This window comes from Malania oleifera, chromosome 8 (assembly GCF_029873635.1).
Source record: "Malania oleifera isolate guangnan ecotype guangnan chromosome 8, ASM2987363v1, whole genome shotgun sequence".
NCBI lineage: Eukaryota > Viridiplantae > Streptophyta > Magnoliopsida > Santalales > Ximeniaceae > Malania > Malania oleifera.
In genome coordinates, this window is record NC_080424.1 from 3,197,896 (window position 1) to 3,217,245 (window position 19,350).

At 34.0% G+C, this 19,350-nt stretch overlaps 1 protein-coding gene across 1 annotated transcript; it reads right to left on the reverse strand.

Moving 5' to 3' along the window:
* Positions 1 to 1,982: 1,982 nt before the first annotated feature.
* LOC131161308 (probable protein phosphatase 2C 74) lies at positions 1,983 to 7,075 on the reverse strand. The gene is made up of 5 exons (XM_058116967.1): positions 6,389 to 7,075; positions 6,041 to 6,217; positions 4,004 to 4,177; positions 3,373 to 3,552; positions 1,983 to 2,493 (listed from the first exon to the last, which is right to left on the reverse strand). Exons 1-5 carry the CDS (start codon positions 6,947 to 6,949, stop codon positions 2,338 to 2,340), a joined length of 1,248 nt encoding a protein of 415 aa, XP_057972950.1. The 5' UTR covers positions 6,950 to 7,075; the 3' UTR covers positions 1,983 to 2,337.
* Positions 7,076 to 19,350: the final 12,275 nt, after the last annotated feature.

Sequence of the window (19,350 nt, forward strand, 5' to 3'; positions counted from 1 at the left end):
TTGATCAATTAGCATATGGTGGTTGAGTGATTAATATGTAATTAGATAAAAACACATCGCAGTGGCGACTATTGGAATTCTAAATAATTGACTAGTTTCTCATCCTTTATTTCCATATCGATCACTGTTTCTTGAGTTGAGCTGACCAACTCTTCACTCCACGTGTTGTATATATATATATAGTGCACAATACTATGATCCTTTAAAATCACCATCTTAGCTGAACAGAGGAAATTCACAATAAAGCCTAAAAAAGGATTTTCACAATTATTTTGGCAATAATCATATGGAATATCTGAAAGAGAGAAATCAAATTGAGTTTTTAGTAACAAGGAATCAAGTTGATCTTTGAAGATTTTAAATAAGTACTTATTTCAAAAAAGTACTTTTCCAAACTATTTTTTTACAAAATTAAATATTTTCTTTTTAAATAGTTTAGAATTACTTATTATAAGTATTTTTTTTAGAAAAAAACATTTTTTCAAATAAGTATTTTTTTTATTAAGTGGTTCCAAACGATCCTTAATTTTAGGGGCAAGGATTCTCTATTAAGTAAGAAATTCTTTATTTTCTTAATTCATTTTAGAATTTAATGACATGAGCAGGTTTCTTCGTAATTTTGATTTTCACTAACACTTGCACGTTTTTTTTTTTTTTTCATACTTTTCAATAAAATCACCATATTTTTACCCTTTGAAAAAAGGGAGAAAAAATCAGGATCAACTTCATGTGGCATCTCAATCATTCAATCGCTCTTTATCGCACCAAATGACATAATAAGCCTTGAACTCAAACCCATGACCAATTAATAAAGGAGTAACCTTACAAGTTGATCCAGGGCTTGCCCTCTAAATGGCAACCTGGAACACACAACTCTTGTGTATGCTGGATCCGGAAAAGGGATAACCTACAATGCACAGGGTTATAGCATTTAATCTTATCTTATATTTTTCAAGAGGTTATTTTCACACCTCAAACCCATGATTTCTAGATTACATGGTGACAACTTTTCTATTATGCCTAAATTTTACTTTTTTTTTTCACTATAGTAATCATTATTGTTCTCATATGACTGAGCATTATAAAAACATGTACATAAATTATAACAACTATCAGTGCATATGTATATGCACATAAAAATGCAAACCAATTTTTGTTTTTTTAAATGTCAAATATCAATTAGGATTGTAGTCATATTTGATAAAGGATTAGTATTACTTTGAACCTCTAACCCATTAGAACCAAGTGCAACATACTCTTAAGTCCCATCTCAAATATCGCAAAAAATTATGGTTGGAAAGATATTTCAAAATATTAAAACCAAACTTGTTCAAACTTAAATCTCTTAGAAATTGCTTTATTGGGATTTGAAACAAGGGGTTTCACAACCTTTCAAATTCAAATAAGCAATGTTCTCATCTTGCCATGTCATATGCTAACATCATAGATACAATCTCACTTAAGGAAAAATTATATTAAGTTAGATTGTTTAATAAAGTCAAATTTTAGATGACAAATTAGATCATGATATTGTGAGTTTGCCTGGACAAATTGTAAGTATACTTTTTTAAATGGATAACCATCCAAATTAAAATTATCCACATTCTCACAATTTGATTGTCGCCAAAAATCTAATGTGATTAGGCAGTCCAACTGAGTACTTACTCTTTACTTGTGTGCAACATAAATTTTCTCATGATTCCAATATTATAAAGTCCTTGTGGGTAAGAAGTCTTAGCACTGTGCGTCCAATTCGCCAAGTAGGTGAAGACAAAAACTAGAAAAGAAGAAAAAGAAAATGCTCGTTTGTATAATATTTAGGTAAAGTTACCTAATAATATACTTAACAACCTAGTGGGACTAGAAATTAGGTACTAAGTTGATTACAAGTATTTTAAAGCAAATAGATGAAGTATTTTCGTTTTAAATCATATTAAGCATACATGGACTCAATTTGAATATTGTTGAGAGAAAATGAGGGATAAAGTAATCAAAGATATCTCATTGGAATAAAACTATGAAAGATTAAATATTTGGTACTCTCTCACATATACACATAAATGAACACAAAGGAAAAGATGCTAATAACAATAGGTAGGATATAAACATATAGCAATTCTTTCCATCTCTAATTTCTCTCAATGGTAAAGACCCACTTGGGAGTTAAAAAACAAGCTCTAGTTTATATATATTTCTATGTCAACTCTAATATTATTTTTACTTTCTTGTTGCGCATATATTATCACCTTCTCCACTGCATACATACAAAGACATGTATGTAGCTAACAAGATAATTAAGAAGAATTTGTTGTGCACCCGAATTCTCAAACTGTAAAGTCAAATACTTGTTGCCATAAATTTTTGAAGGTCAATTATCATAACAGTTATGTCATCCTTGTTGCCTCTATTAAATGATGCATCCACGAGTTTCTTGGAAGATTCCAGTGAGTATTTATCCTGTAAAACCATATCAACTGCCTCTTGGTCCTTTACCTGATTCATTTACATAGAATTAATCCACCTATCCATATGTTCAAACATATGAAACCAAAAATTTAAAAAGCTGACTTAATTAAATAACAAAAGTAACTCACCAAATTGTAGAAAAAAATATAATACATAAATCAAGATTAAAATTGAAAAAACCTCCTTTTGTTTGTTTGGTTAGAAACATTGGACTTAACTAAATTTTCTGATTTCACATCACGTTTTATTTTAAAATTTTAAATGTGTTTTTAGAGGGTGATAGTTTTATCAACCTCTCTCTCTCTCTCTCTCTCTCTCTCTCTCTCTCTCTCTCTCTCTCTCTCTCTCTCTCTCTCTCTCATACACACATTCCTACAATATTCATTAGAGTGGGTTGATCTGCTCTAGATTCGAAACTTGTTTGAGTTGGGGTGTTTAGACTAGACAAGTAGGCCTCAATTATTCAATATTTTTGGTTAGGCAATAATTAGTTTGTCAATAATAATAACAAGCTGAGACAACTAGCTAAAATAACTTAAAGAGAGATTATGTTAAGTTTAAAAATATGAAAAAGAACATGCCCTTTTGTCATTGTACCCTTTTTAGTTAAATTGTCAAGTATTTTTTTCTATATAATAAAAAATTATAACTCATTCTATGTGAGAAATTCACTCTAATAAAAAAGAATTACTTCACTAGATAAAATATTTAGTCAAAAGACAAGTCAAATGAGGTTATCTTGTCCTACATAAGAAATTAATCTTTGAAAGTTAACTAACTATTTTGATGTTGGAAAACAAGTCATCACCTTGCCAAATATTTTTCTTTAATTATTTATATTTTGTACCATTTAATTTATATATGTATTCAACCATATATTACTAGTCAGAAAAAATTAAATATTACCTTATCCCATAAGCCATCAGAAGCTACAATCAAGAACTGACACTCTGAAGTTAAACAAAACTTCGTAATCTCTGGTTCGGAAATGATCCATTCTTTTAGGTACAGGTCGCCAATAGCTCTAGAAATTGCAAGGGATCCTTGTACTCTCCAAACACCATTATGACAATGGACATATGCTCCCTATACACAAATCAATTAATGTTACGAGAATCAACCCATCATTTTGTATGTATACATATATTAATTAAAGTAGTATTTGAAAACATAGATTTCGCTTAGATTTGGATAAAATTTAATATAATGTTGTACTCCATTTTGTCTAAATACACACAAATTTAAATGGAAATTAAAACTTACATTGTGTTTGGGTCAGAGCATGGATTTCGGACATTGAATTTGAATTTGAGTATATTTGGACAAATTTCAATACAATTTTATATTACATCTTATCCAAATCCAATACAAATCCAAATTCAAAACCTCTTCAATATAGGGTTAAAATCCAAGCTTCCAAACATAAGGTAAAATTTTTATTTACAAAAAAAATAAAGGGGCATACATCAAGAGGCCTGTTAGGCTTGTTTTGTATGGAGAAGTATGAAGTATGAAGTATTAATATTGATAGACTTACTGAGCTTTCTATTCGCAAACGTTCATCTTCTCTAGTAGCAACACGATGATCATTTGTTAATGCATTAGCTACACCTTTTCTACTCACTACTACTTTGCAGTCACCCACATTTGCAACATATGCTTCTCCATCTTTGAAGAGCACACTGGCAACACAAGCTCCACCACATACACCCTATAGCAAATTGCATGAATGGAAATCCCATATATATACACATATATTAGTCACAATTAAAAAAACCCTAGCACCATATATATATATATATATATATATATATATATGCTTAAAGGAGGGGTGGGAAGGAGGATAGAGAAATAATTAAGAAGTCTAGCTATAGATTTTCCTTTGATTTAAAAATGATTGAAATTAAATGTGCATTTTTGCATTATGTGATAGCTAGTTTTATGCATGTTAAGATTATGAATTGTAAAAAGTTAAGGATGATGATTTAAAGAGTACTACTAGTGGCCACCTTGGGGAGGGAAGACTTTGAATAGCATATGTAACACCTCAACCCCCTACGTGGGCCCAGAGTGCTACTAATCTATTCGTTTACCTGATAATCCACATTCTAAAATGATGTATGCAACGGAAAACATAAATATAATCTCCACAAATATAATACCAGAGCTTACTATTTCTATCTATAATTCAAAATAACTATTCATCACTTGTATTCTCATATATATACATACAATATTCACAATCATCCATATCTCAGAAAACTTAAAACATAAAACATAAATCATAACTTAATATATATCCCAAAAATATCATCAAATTTATACCTTTTTCCCTATCCTTATCGCAACTTAATTCTATACTCTGGTATAAATCATCTCTAACCTAATACTCTAATATTTCCATAACCAGACGATGTGAATTTTGGGTTATAAAAAAAAAATGAAAGTTTAGTCCTTATGATTAATGATTCTTGTATGTTTTTGGTGAAACTAATTAAAATGGATGAAATGGATTTAGTTTTGCTTGCCCACTTCTTGTCAATGGTGAAACTACTACTTTTTAAAATATTTTTGGATCCTTTTAGAGGATGAATGAGACTGAGAAAAGGGACCCTTAATTTTCGCCCTTCTTATTCATACTAGCCAGTGCGGTAGACTTTTAGCATAAGAATTGAGAGGATGTTGGGGGCAGCTCTCTTTGTTTGGCTATATGCACAGTTGGGCTTGGATGTGGGGAATGTTTGGTTTCTCATTTAGTTTTTTGTTGAGTTTTAAAGTAGTTTTAAGTTTATGGATGAGCTTGTTGAAGTTAGAATTATTTCTATTTGGCAACAATAGGCTTTGCTAGTAGTGTTGGAGAAAGTTGAGAAGAAGTTGTTTTCTTGGAGTACTCAATACATATCATTAGATAGGAGATATATATTGGTGTTATTGGAAAGTACTTAATGTTTTAGTTTAATTCATTTATGAAGTCATGAATCTTCTAGTTTATTTTATCACAACTTATAGTTCTTGATGATGATCAAAACATACATGAATTGGAATGCATGCTAATAAGGAACTCTTATGAAGAGGACTCTTTGTTCGATGAATATAAATATAAATGGTGAATTAGAAAGAATCTTCCTTTCCCTATTTCAAGAGAGGTTTTGGACATTAAGTGGATTCTGAAAATGAATTGAGGTTTGTAGGGATAGCATTGGGAAACATGAGTGATATTGGGGGGATTTTTTAACTTTTACATTAGATTTTCCCATATATTTGCTAGTATTGTTGATATATAAAGGCATTTCAACTAAGATTTAGTTGAAATAGCAAACCTATTATGCTTAATTTCTTCTTATAATGATATACTTTCTTGAAAATTTTATTGCTCTTTCTTTATGAAAGAGTAAGATATTTTATATAGATTCCTTGATAATCAAACATGAAAATATAGATTCTTTTATATTTTTTCTTTTTTTTTTCTATTATTTTCTGAATTTTAAATAGAGCTCTAGTTTTTTTTTTTTTACCTAATAACAATAATACAAACTAAAGTCTACATATTTGGATGTGCAGTAGGCAAATTTACCTGGCTGAGAAATTCCTTGTCGGTGGCCAAATACCCTCCTCGAATTGCTTTCTCTAAATGAAAATCTCCTTCTTCCCCAACATGCTCCACTGCTTTCATTATGTTCTTTCCCAAATTTTCAGCGACATAATCAGCAGCCGCACGACCTCCATGCCCATCTATTACAGCGAAAAATGCCTTCTCCCGACAAAAAAAAAAATTAATTAATTAATTAAGCATTATGAATCACATACAACTCATACATACATGAATCTCGAAAAGAAAAAAAAAAACTTGCATCCGAATTCCACAGAGAGAGAGAGAGAGAGATGACGTATATATATGTATGAAAGAAAATTAATTAGCAACCTGGTTGGGATCTCCAAGAATGTCAACCATGGCACTATACCCATCTTCCATCACTTCTCTCCTTCCTTTCTTGCACGCCACGAAGAAATCTCTCCCTTCTACCGCCATCACTTGTGATCCATTCTCGTCGGAACAACCCCTCCCGCCGGCCGGCACTCTCCTGAACTCCGGCCCGGGACAAAACTCCGGTATCACTATCCTGGCCGGCCTTTTCTTCATCGGCCTCACTAACCCCTGCAACTCCCGACGACTTCCCATTTTCCCATCATCCCCTTGCAACGCTACTTGTACTTTATTCTCTCCGCAGAATTCTTCTTCGCGAGTAATGGCATGACAGCCGGAAGCAAACAAGGGCGCCGAGGGTCCTCCCCAATGCTCTCCGGCGAAAAGCCGCGAAAGGGAAGGCGGAGAAGGAGACGCAGAGGTGCCATAGCTTTGCGGAGATTTAAGGGTTAAGGCCGCCATACACACACACACACGCAGAGAAATATATGAATTAAACGCGGACAAAGAACCAGAAAACCCTAGCCTGAGACGAAGTTGATGTATCAGTGCATGCATGCATCTACGTGCGTACGTGCGTACCACAGATCCATCGGCTAGCTGATTCTTGCGCACAGCAATATCTCAGGTGGGAGACGGAGATTAATTAAACGTGAAAACTCACAGATAGGAATTAACGATAATGATTTCATGATCACTATATATATATATATATATATATATATATATATATATGAATACGTCTGTTTTGGTAAATGTAATATTAATGATTGGTGTTGCGGGTCAAAGGGGGTGCCTTAGAAAGAAGTATGAACTATGGAGTAGGCAGCAAGCAATAACGGCTGGACACGTGCCAGCACGTGCATGCAGAACCAGGAAGAGGTCAGGAAATGAGAATTAAAGCTAAGACTGTAGAAGGGTGGAAAGCTTCAACGCTAAGGAATTGAAGAGGTCCTGCCACGTCCAGTCCGATCCTGCGGCTGAGGAGACGCGACCGCCCGACCGCCCGCGGTGGCTCCATTGCATGTTTTTCCTTTTGGGTTTCAACCCACAAAGAATAGTTCTCTTCACTTCTCACTAGTTACCAGTTAAGGCCGACAATTTTTAAATGGGATTCATTTTGATACTTAAGTAAAAAAATATTAAATATATCGTCAAATTTAATATAATTTTATTATGTGTTTAATCATTTAATTTAATTAACATACATACAAATAATAAAACTATATTAAATTTGACGCATCACTCGCATGTATATATATATATATATATATATATATTATAATTGTTAGATTATCATTTTACCTAAAAGTTTAAGTAGATCGTGCACCGATAATGTATAACAAGTTTTAACACTCTCCCAAGTATAGCTCAATAGCATATGAAGATATAAACATATAATAAATAACATCTATTATAGGAAACACAGTAATTTTTTTTTAAATATCGCAAAATAAATGCAAGCAACAAGACTAGAATTCAAGATCTTCTGGAAACCGATTCTGATATCATGTTAGATTACCACTTTACCTAAAAGGTTAATAATAATTTTTTAAGATTTATTTATTTTTTTAATAAATTAAAAAGTGGGTGGAATTCCACTTGATTATTGACTAAGTCAATTAAGATAATTTGTTATGGATTTCATTTATCCTTTTATTCTCTTCAGATTATGCTAATCTAGAGACATGAAGGGTTGTTTAGTCGTGAAAAATAATTTTTATGATTTATTTTTATTTTTTAAAATTATGAAAAATAATTAATTTTTTAATAATATTTATAATGTCAAGAAAGTGATATAATAAAAAAATTTTGCCACTATATATGTATTTGTAGAAATAGTTTTATTTTTTATTTTTTATTTTTTTTAAATACTTACAAAAATGTCATGTTATTTTTAAATTTTATAAATTTGTATGAAAAATTAAAAAATAAGTTTTAATTATTTTATACTTTTTATTTTCTTACTCTAGGTTTGGGAATATGGAATGTTAGCACCAGAGAAGTCCATGGGTTACACATGGATGAACATCAACTTGACCCAAAAGCTTAAGTCTACTGGATCTTTGACCCAACCATGTATATAAGTATCCATTATCCACTCAATTTTTCTAATGTGGGACAAACTTACAAGTGAAATTCCTAACATGGAATTCAAATCTAATATAAAATTGTATTTTCTTCCAAAATTCAAATCCAAGTCGTAAAGTTGATATTATGAATACTATTTTATATAATTTTTGAAAAATTTAGAAAGGTCTTTTTGTAATGATTTTAAAATATGAAAAAAAAAATGAAAATTTGTTTTGCACAATTAAATAAATTTATAAAAACTTAAGACTTTATTTGAAACTTGAAATATTTGAGGAAAATGAAAGGAAAATATGGAGAAATCAACTTTTTCGCTTTTGGTTGTTAAGGAAACTAATAAATAATAAAAAAAACCAAATCAATGAATAAAATTTTAATTTTAGGCTTCAATAACATTTAATTTTTCTTAATTTCAGTTATATTAGAACAAATTCTCATATTTAGCATTATTTGATATAAAGAAAAAATACAATAAAAAATGAATCCCCTATCTATTCTCCTTTCATTTTCTTTCTAAAATAATCAATTTTATAAGTTTTCAAAATCTTTCATTCATATATTTTCTAAAGCATTTATAAGAAGTATTTAATGTTATGTGAGTTTATCCGGAAAGAGTGAAAAAGGAAAAGTTATTAATAAATGATAAGATGAAATATTTTTTAAAAATTGGTTAAGAGATTGTACTAATGTGTACTCTAATACGCCCTAAGACAGTGCTTTGCACGTTCCGTGCGCACGCACATGCACACATGACGTATTTAGATGACACACAAGCACTTAACACGCTTGCATTGTTGTGAGATCGTGATCGTTGATCATGATCAAACAACTTAAAATTAATCTTATAATTTTTATAAGATTAAGTGGTGCGATCTTAACCATATAAATAATTTAATAATCAGATATTAAATTTGAACCAATATAACTGTTGGGAATAGACATAATTCTGTCTATTTAAAGACAAAATTAACTCCAAGAATCTAATAGAAATATTCAATCATTCTCTCATTCTCTTTCTCTCATAAGTTTTTCACAAATTATATCTTCTTCAATTTTAGGTTTTGTTTTCTACAGAAATAGAATTCCACAAATTTATTCAAATTCTTCTAAGGGTGTTTGAGATCAGTTTTTCGTTTGTGTATAAAGTAAACTAATATCATATTATATTCTGAACTTCATTATATCCTGAAAACGTATTTGCTGACTCAATTACATATTGATCTAGTAAGGGCAAATAACATTTTAAGAAAAACGATATTGTAACGTGCCTTGAAACGTTTTCTGTTTTACAATATTTTCTCTATTTTTTCTTACAAATCTAAACAAACCCTAAAAGTTATAAAATATTTAAACTTTATATCAATGGTCCGCATTATACCAAACCTCACAGAAAGGCTCGTGAAAATATTAAAAAATAAAAAATAAAAAAATTATGTACATCCTTTTCCAAATTTCTTTTTCTCTATATTCATTCCTGCCGCCCCAATCAATCTTTTTCACTCACGCAATAGATGCCATTTATAGTGCAAAGTTAATGGACTTGATTATTGACCAAGTCAATTAAGATATTTAGGCTGGGTTGGTCATTCTATAACTCATTCTCTTTTTTACAAAATACCCGTTGCTTTTCACTTTCCCAAAAGTAGATAAATGTTTTATACACAAGTATGAGGAGGTATTTAGTTTTGAAAATTATTTTTTGTGTTTTATTTTATTTTAGAAATATAAAGATAATTAATTTTCCAATCTTATGATATTTATATGTAAAAAATGATAACTAATATAATTTTTTGACACTATTTATTGATATAAGTAATTTTATTTTTCATTCATGATTTAAAAAATTTTTTTTACACAAATAAAAAATGTCACGTTACTTTAAATTCTTAAATGGGAAATTTGGAAAATATTTTTTTCCTAGATTTTAAAATTTTTTTGTTCTATTTTTGGGAGTATGAAATTTAAATCTTGGATTTGGCCTTTTGAGGATTATGAAAAAATATAGCACTGATATACCCAAAATATCCTTACTCAAAATGAAGAACGATTACAAAACCACCATTAAACCTCCTTACGTAACCGATGGACAAACTAATAGAAATGGTGTGATCTCAAGAGAGGGGAGTAAATTGAGTTTTAAAACTTTTTAACTAAATTAAATTCACACCGATTCACGACATATCATATCTCATTCATCAAAATACACGAGTGTATGTGAAAACAATTAAATAATGAATACAGACATACACGAGTGGAGAATATCTCATTTAACTTAAATATATGCATGCAAAATAATTATAACCATAAATGAACAAGTATACACATACTGAATTTAAAGTTTAGAAATTAAATGAGATAGAGAGAGAGACACACATATTTGTTATCGAGATTCAGCCAATATTACCTACATCCCCGCCTTGGGCATACCCCCCAAGGATTCCACTAACTTGCTCACTTAACCGGATGGAACAGAAGCCATTTACAACCTCTTCTTATGGGGCGAGGTAAACCCCAACTCAATTACCAGGTCGAGCCAAACTGGTCTCTCTTATGGGGCAGAGATTCCCCAGTTCAATTTACCAAGTTAAACCAAATCGGTCTCCTTTACGGCGCAGAGACTATCCAGCTTAATCAACAGGCTGAGTCAAACTGGTACATAAAACAATTTTTGTACATAAAAATACTTCTAAAAAAAAAGTAGAGATGTACACATTGAAGCTCGAGATTGCACTCTCACATTGAAGCTCTAGATTGCACTCTAGTTTGATAGAAAATATGCTCAAGTAGAGTAAGGTGATTTGCTTAAAATAATATTTTCAATCTTTGAACAACGATGTATATGAAAAGCACTTCAAAGATTTTAAATCCAAATAAATATTTCTCCAAAAATATTTTTCAATAAAAATTAGGAGAACTTAGGGTGTTTGCTCATTAAAAATATTTTTGCAAATATATGATCTTTGATTAAAAAAATGAAGTATGCAATGAAAACTTCAAAGATCTTAAACCCTAAAAAAAATCTTCTAAAAAATGATATTAAAAATTATAGTTCCAGGGAAGCAAGGGTTTATGCTCAAAAATGATTTTTGCAATAAATAATATGAGCTTATGAATCTTGCAATGGATGTACAAGATTCACATGCAACTCATGTAACGACCTGCTTATTTTACCATAATTTTTTTTCTTTTATATAATAATCTTGATACCATGTTCAGCAGATAAAACATAATCAACCTAGACCCATGAGTACCAGGGATATACTTGAAATACAATTCTGATACTTAAGTAGTGGAAAACGTAAAATCATATACTTATCAACTCATTCAACCAACACAATACTAGAGTTTTACCAAAACTGTTATTTACATATACACATTCCAAAAAGACCAAAAAGTGTCGTAGGATCATAACCCAAAAATCCATCAAACCCTAGCATAATGACTTACCATTCTAATAGGGTAGAATAGTCGACCTCTAACGCTGCGGAGCTCTATCCACTCTTCTATTTGAGTTTCCTGAAATGTTTATATGTAGCTAGGGTGAGACACTTCTCAGTAAGGGAAATAAACTAACATTGGTGTATGACAGCATGAATATTTTCATGTTATACATATAACAGTACATAAATCGTATTTGGCAAACTGTTTGTATCATAACTAGATAAAACATAATTTATCATAACATGGTATGTCGTACTGAGTTTCTATACATGAAATCATCTTATATAACTGTACATGAAATAACACCTTACATGGATAGTTGGCTGGTGTCATGTCTTACCCTCATATGACTAGGTTGTGCGGCCCAAAGGCGGGACCTAACAATGGTTGACCGACCACGCTAGATCAACATACGTCTATAAGTACGATGGGTCTGCCCCTCCTGGTCCGGACTACCATAGGGACACCTGCACTACCATAAAACCACATCGACTGTTATTCTCCCACGGTCCCTTACGACATGTGGTAGCATTAACATATACATGAACGTGAACATATATCTATGGTATCGTACTTCGTGAAAGCCTAAATCAAGTCATTTGGGTTCTAATAACATATAGTAAATTTCAAATAAAGATAGATAACCATTTCATAATAATATCTGTCATGATAATATTTTTATAAATTTTGCATAACATATCATATAAAACACGGCTCTTGTGCCGACATATTATTAGATGTAAAATCATGACCCTTACGTCGGCATAGTATACATGTAAAAATCACGGCCCTTACACCGGCATAGTATATCATGTAGAAATCACGACCCTTACGTCGGCATAGTATATCATGTAAAAATCATGGCCCTTACACCGGAATTGTATATCATGTAAAGTTACGGCCCTTACGCCGACATATTTTAACATACATAGTTTTGAAATCCTTGTACTGTTTTAATACCATACTTTAAACATAGTTTCTGTATCATTTTCATGGTTTTCTAGAAAACTAAGTAAAACATGCTTAATCTAGGAAAATCTCAATATTCTGATATAATACAATTTTATGAAAATTATACTCATGCCACATAAATATGGATAATGTTTTTAAGCATAAAAACCTGATCTGAAATCATATCTCCTGATAAATAACATTAAATTCATTTTCTTGTTCAATTGTAGTATTCCCAAACATTGTGCTAATACATAAATAATTTCTAAAAATAAATGTTGTAATATGGTAAATAAGTTCATGAAAAATACTTACTTAGTTTATCCCCTTACCTGACCTACTAAGGAGCCCACCAATCACTCCAAAATTACACTTATGGTGTTCCCCAGTTCAACACCTTGAAATTACATTCCCCCCAACAAAACTTCAATATAAACCCATCTAATACCTTTCCTTAGCCCAGAAATACCAAATACCTTAATAAAAATTAAAATAATCAACTTATCCAAATTTTGGAATGGTGCCCAAGTTGGCCTAACCGACGATCTACTCTTGTAGATATGAAGAGAAATTTCCTAGGAGTAGCGTGGTAGCTTCAAATTGTCGAACCTGCGTGAAATGAGACCGGATTTCTAGAGAGAAAAGGGAGGGGACGAAGTTAGAGAGAGAGAGAGGTTTCCTGCATGTTTCTCGCAGAAAGAAATGGATTCTTGACCTTTTATAGAATGCTGGTTCATATGGACTTGTCGACGATTTACATTTCCTCGTTGACGAGTCCAAGAGATAGTCCTGTCGACAAAAACCTTCTTCTCGTCGACAAGTTTTAGGCTCTGGAAGAAGTCCTCTTGTTAATTTTTCATCGACGAGGCATGAGTTCCCGTCAACGAGCTGAAGAGCTCTGCTCGTTGACAAGCACTTCTTCACTCGTCGACGAGACCCTGCTGAAATTCCTTTTGAAAAATCTTTTTCTCTCATTTCTTTTATTATTTAATTACTATAATTCTTCGAGTCTCTACATTCTCCCCTCCTTACAAAAATTTCATCCTCGAAATTTACTGTCCGTATTGACACCATCCTTGAAAAAAAAATGGGATACTTATTTTATTACTTACCCTCACTTGTGGCGAAGGAATATCGTGGTTACATTCAGCGTCCTAGGAGATTACAATACACAAACTAAAATTCTCCCAAAATCAAAATACTATCTATTTCATAACCTACAATACTACTCACACATATATCATCTTATTTTCATAAAATTAAATCATACTACATTTACTTACTCGTATACTTAGTGCTGATCTCCACTGAATAAGTGTGAGTATTTCTTTCTTATTTCTTATTCCAACTCCAAAGAGGCTTCTTCCATCGTGCGATTTCTCCAAGAGACTTTTACTAAAGGAATTTTATTACTACGTAATTCCTATTCTTTTCTATCCAAAATCTGCACTGGTATCTTCTCATAATCCAGTGAATTTCTGAATTCTAACTCTGCATAACTGACCACGTGGGAAGGATTTGAGACATATTTCCTCAGCATGGAAACATGAAATACGTCATGCATTCTGAACAAAGTTGGTGGTAAAACTAGTCGATGGACAACTGACCCCACTATTTCTAGTATCTCGAAAGGGTCAATGAACCTAGAGCTCAATTTACCCTTCCTCCCAAACCTCATAACTCCCTTTAATGGCTCTATTTTCAAAAACACATGGTCCCCAACTTCAAATTCTAACTTCCGACGGTGAGTATCGGCGTAGCTCTTCTGACGACTTTGAGCTGCACAGATTCTTTCTTTAATGAACCGGACTTTGTCGTAGGCTTGCTGCACTATTTCTAGTCCCAACACTAGTCTCTCACCCATCTCATCCCCGTAAAAGGAGAACGACACCTCCTACCATAGAGCGCCTCATAAGGTGCCATGCTGATGCTGGGCTGATAGCTATTATTGTATGTAAACTCTACCAGTGGCATATGTTGAGTCCAACTACCCCCAAAATCTAGCACGCACACCCGCAGCATATCTTCTAATGTCTGAATCACCCTCTCAAACTGATCATCTGTTTGAGGATGAAACACCGTACTGAAAGATAACCGAGTCCCCAAAGCCTCTTATAAGCTCCTCCATAACCGTGATGTAAAACGTGGGTCTCGGTCTAATACTATAGACACTGGAACACCATGTGATTGTACTATCTCCTGAACATATAATTTCGCCAGTCTGTCCATGGAGTAGTTGACTTTAATAGGAATGAAGTGGACAGTTTTCGTCAATCTATCAATGGCCACCCAAATAGAATTCTGATTATGCGGTGCTAGTGGTAAACTCGTCTCGAAGTCCATAGATACATGATCCCACTTCCACTCTAGGATGTCAAGTGGCTGTAACTAGCCTGTCAGCCTCTGATTCTCAGTCTTTACCTGCTGGCGCGTCAAACATTGTTGTATGAACTCGATAATTTCCCTCTTTATGCCGCTTTACCAGTAAGACTCTTGCAAATCCCTATACATTTTAATACTACCTGGATGAACCATGTACAAGGACCTATGAGCCTCTTTTAAGATCGTCCTCTTGATGTCCATATCTGCAGGCACGCACAACCTAGAACGGAACCTCAAGGCCCCATCATTAGAAATATTGAATTCCTCTCCTTGTCCGTCTTGCACCTTAGCCATCTGCTCTGCTAACTCTGCGTCATCTTTCTAAGCGATCTTAATCCTTTCTTGTAGAGTTGGCTGCACCACTAGGTTGGCAATAAATGTTTGAGAACCACTCTCTACCAACTCTACATTGAGTCTCTCTAGATCCATCTGGATCGAATGCTGAACCTCTATAGTTGTCAGTGCTGGTCCCACTGATTTCCTGCTCAGAGCATCAGCTACCATGTTTGGTTTCCCTAGGTCATAACTAATAGTGTAGTCATAATCTTTAATAAGTTCCAACCACCTCCTCTGTCTCATGTTTAACTCTTTTTGAGTGAAAAAGTACTTCGAACTTTTATGATTGGAGAATATTTTGCATCTCTGACCGTACAAAAAATGCCTCCAAATCTTTAACACGTGTACTACTGCAGCTAATTCTAGATCGTGGGTAGGGTAATTATTTTCATACTCTTTCAACTGTCAGGAGGCATAAGTTACAACCCTATCATGCTACATTAATACATAGTCGAGCCCCTTTATAGACGTGTCACTGTAAATTACATAACCATCACCCCCTGATGGAATGATCAACACTAGTGCAGTGACAAGCCTCTGTTTCAGTTCCTGGAAGCTCTACTCGCAATCCTCATCCTATCCAAACTTAACATTCTTTCTAATCAGAAGTGTGAGAGGTCCTAATAAAATTGAAAACTCCTTTACAAATCAACGGTAATAACTCGCCAGTCCCAAGAAACTCCTAATTTGCTGAACATTCTTCGGTCTGTCCCAATTCAACACTGCCTCAATCTTACTGGAATCCACTGAAATACCATTCCTTGAAATAACATGCCCCAGAAAAGACACTTTCTCTAGCCAAAATTCACATTTTCTAAACTTAACACACAACTTCTTTTCCCTGAGCATCTGAAGTACCAATCGTAAATGCATCTTATGCTCCTAGAAACTCCTCAAGTAAACTAATATGTCATTAATGAAAACTACAACAAATTGATTTAAATACTGGTGAAAAACTCTATTCATCAAGTCCATGAACACAACAAGAGCATTCGTTAGACCAAATAGCATAACTAGAAATTCATAATACTCATACCTAGTCCTGAAGGCTGTCTTCGAGACGTATTTTGCCTTAACTTTCACTTGGTGGTAGCCTGATCTGAGGTCAATCTTGGAATAGACCCGCGTACCCTGAAGCTCGTTAAATAAATCATTTATGCAGGGTAAAGGAAACTTGTTCTTAATGGTTACCTTATTTATCTCCTTAATCAATACACATCCTCATAGACCCGTCTTTCTTCTTTACAAATAATATTAGAGCTCCCAGGGAAAAACGCTAGGTCTGATAAACCCTTTACCTAAAAAATCTTGCAACTGGTCCTTTAATTCTCCCAATTCTGCTGGAGCCATTCAGTAAGGGGCTTTAAAAATTGGTGTCGTCCCAAGAAGTAGATCAATAGCGAAATCTACCTCATGGTCGGGAGGCAATCCAGATAGATCTTCTGGAAAAATGTCTAGAAATTCTTTAACCACTAGTGTATTGCCCAGCTTCAATTCATTTTCTCACACCTCTTTTACAAAGGCCATAAACCCCTGACAACGGTCCAGGAGTAATTTTCTCGCCTGCATGGCTAACACCAATTGTGGCAGGAAACTCACCTGCGATCCCACGAATTTGAATTCTTGCTTCCCCAGTAGTCTGAAAATCACCTCTTTCTAGTGACAGTCAATATTAGCATAGTTAGCTATCAACCAATTCATACCCAGTATTACATCAAATCCATGCATGTTAAGCACAACAAGGTCAGCTGGTAGTACTCTACCCTGAATTTCTATTGGATAACCCCTGAGCACCCTACGACATTGCACCACTGACCTTGACGGTATAGCTACTGACAATTCTACATCTAATAACAAGGTCTCATTTCCAAACAATTTAACATATATCGTAGACACAAAGGAGTGGGTGGCACATGAATCAAATAAAATAATTACTTGATATGATAAAACATTAAAGGTACCTATCACGACATCACCTATGGTCTCGGCATCTCCAAGCATCAAAGCATAGACTCTCGCCTGAGCTACATTCCTCTACTAACCTCCACGAGGCGCCTGATAGCCTCCCCGGTGCAGTCTGAGAGTAGGAGCGGTACTGTCATTTTTTTTTAATTAAACTCTACTGTCAAAAAAATTACATGCACAAAAAGATTTATCCTTTTATATTATATATTATATATCTACGTATTTATCCAACTCTTTTGTATAAACTAAGATGTAAAGAGTAGGCCCCAAACTGCAACCCTCTCTTGTGACTTCTCCTCTAGCCGAAAACCTTGAAGAATCAGGAGCACAACATAATATCTTATGCGGAATAAAATTAATTTAAAGATTAAAAGTTAACGCAGTAGAAAATTGCACTAAATAACAAGAAGCTGGTTCGAAGGGTGATGAACTCACAAAGCCAACTTGCTGCAATATCATTAATTAGATTGCACTAAAATTAATCTAATGCCAACTTGCTGCAAAATCATAAACATGAACAAACAAAAAGTGCCAACTTGCTACAAAATCATAAACTTGCAGCTAGTTCGGAGGGTGACGAACTCACAAAGCTCCTGACGAACTCGCGAAAGGGCCTGTTGGTTCAAACTTGAAAGCGTTGAAGAAGAACTCACGAAGCTCCTATTGATTCGAAGGATCGAAGAGTCTCGCGAAGGGTCGAAGGGCAGAGGGCTTCAAAGGGTCGAAGAAGAAAGGTCTCCCTGACTCTCCCGTCTCTCGTGCGGTCGCTGGCTGGCTCTCTTTCTCTGAGTCTTTGTTGGCTCAAAATATCAAATGATGAGGGAGGTCTAGGGCTCTTTTCAAATGGGAATGGGGCTGGCATTAGGGCTAGCCTGGGGGCTAGGAGTGGGAGGGGTAGAGAGGGCGTGCAAGGCGTGTGGCCATGTGGGCACTTGGGGCTTTGGGCAGTGGGCTGGCTGAGGCAATGGGGCTGTCGGGTTGGGCTGGTTATAGCAGGCTTTTATGGGTTAATAATGTAAGCGGGTTGGCGGATATCCGCCGGATAAACCCGACCCGACCCGCTAAGGGGGCAGATATGAAAATGAAAACTCATATTTGACTCATTTAATAAATGGATGATTATGAGTCGGTTAAGATGGGTCGGATACGGTTCGGATTAACGAATTTTTATCCATTTTTCCAAGTCTAGCCACGTCACCTCGTTGATGAGGCCAAGAAGGAGGTTCGTCGATGAAAGCCTTCTCCTTGTCGAAGAAATTCATAACTTAGAAAAACAGTCTCTCGGTATCTTCTCATCGACAAAACGCACCCTCGTCGACGTGCCCAAAGTGCCACGTCGTCGACGAACGCTGCTACGCCCTCTTTTACTATTCCCATGTTCCCCTTTCTCTATTATTTAAATATTATTATTCTTCGGGTCATTACAATAGTTATGATAGTTTTGAGCTGGACGATCTTCTAAATATGCATATACATGATTTAAAAGCTTTACTGGGCAAAGTCACAAGTCTGAGTACTGGGCGGAGGGATTGTACAGTGTATGAGCCTGTACCCTACCTTAACCTCGGGAACTTTCACTTGTAATGATGCATGGGTTACACATTATCAGGGATTTATATATGTACTATATATATTACAGTATTGAGAGTGCAATTTATGTAACTTTTTTCAAACAAGAATATAACTGTACAGTCACACACTGATGCAATATCTTCCTCCTTACTAAGAAGTGTCTTACCCCAATCTTACAACCTTGTTTTCAGGAGTTATAGGAAATCGGTCCTAGTCATCTA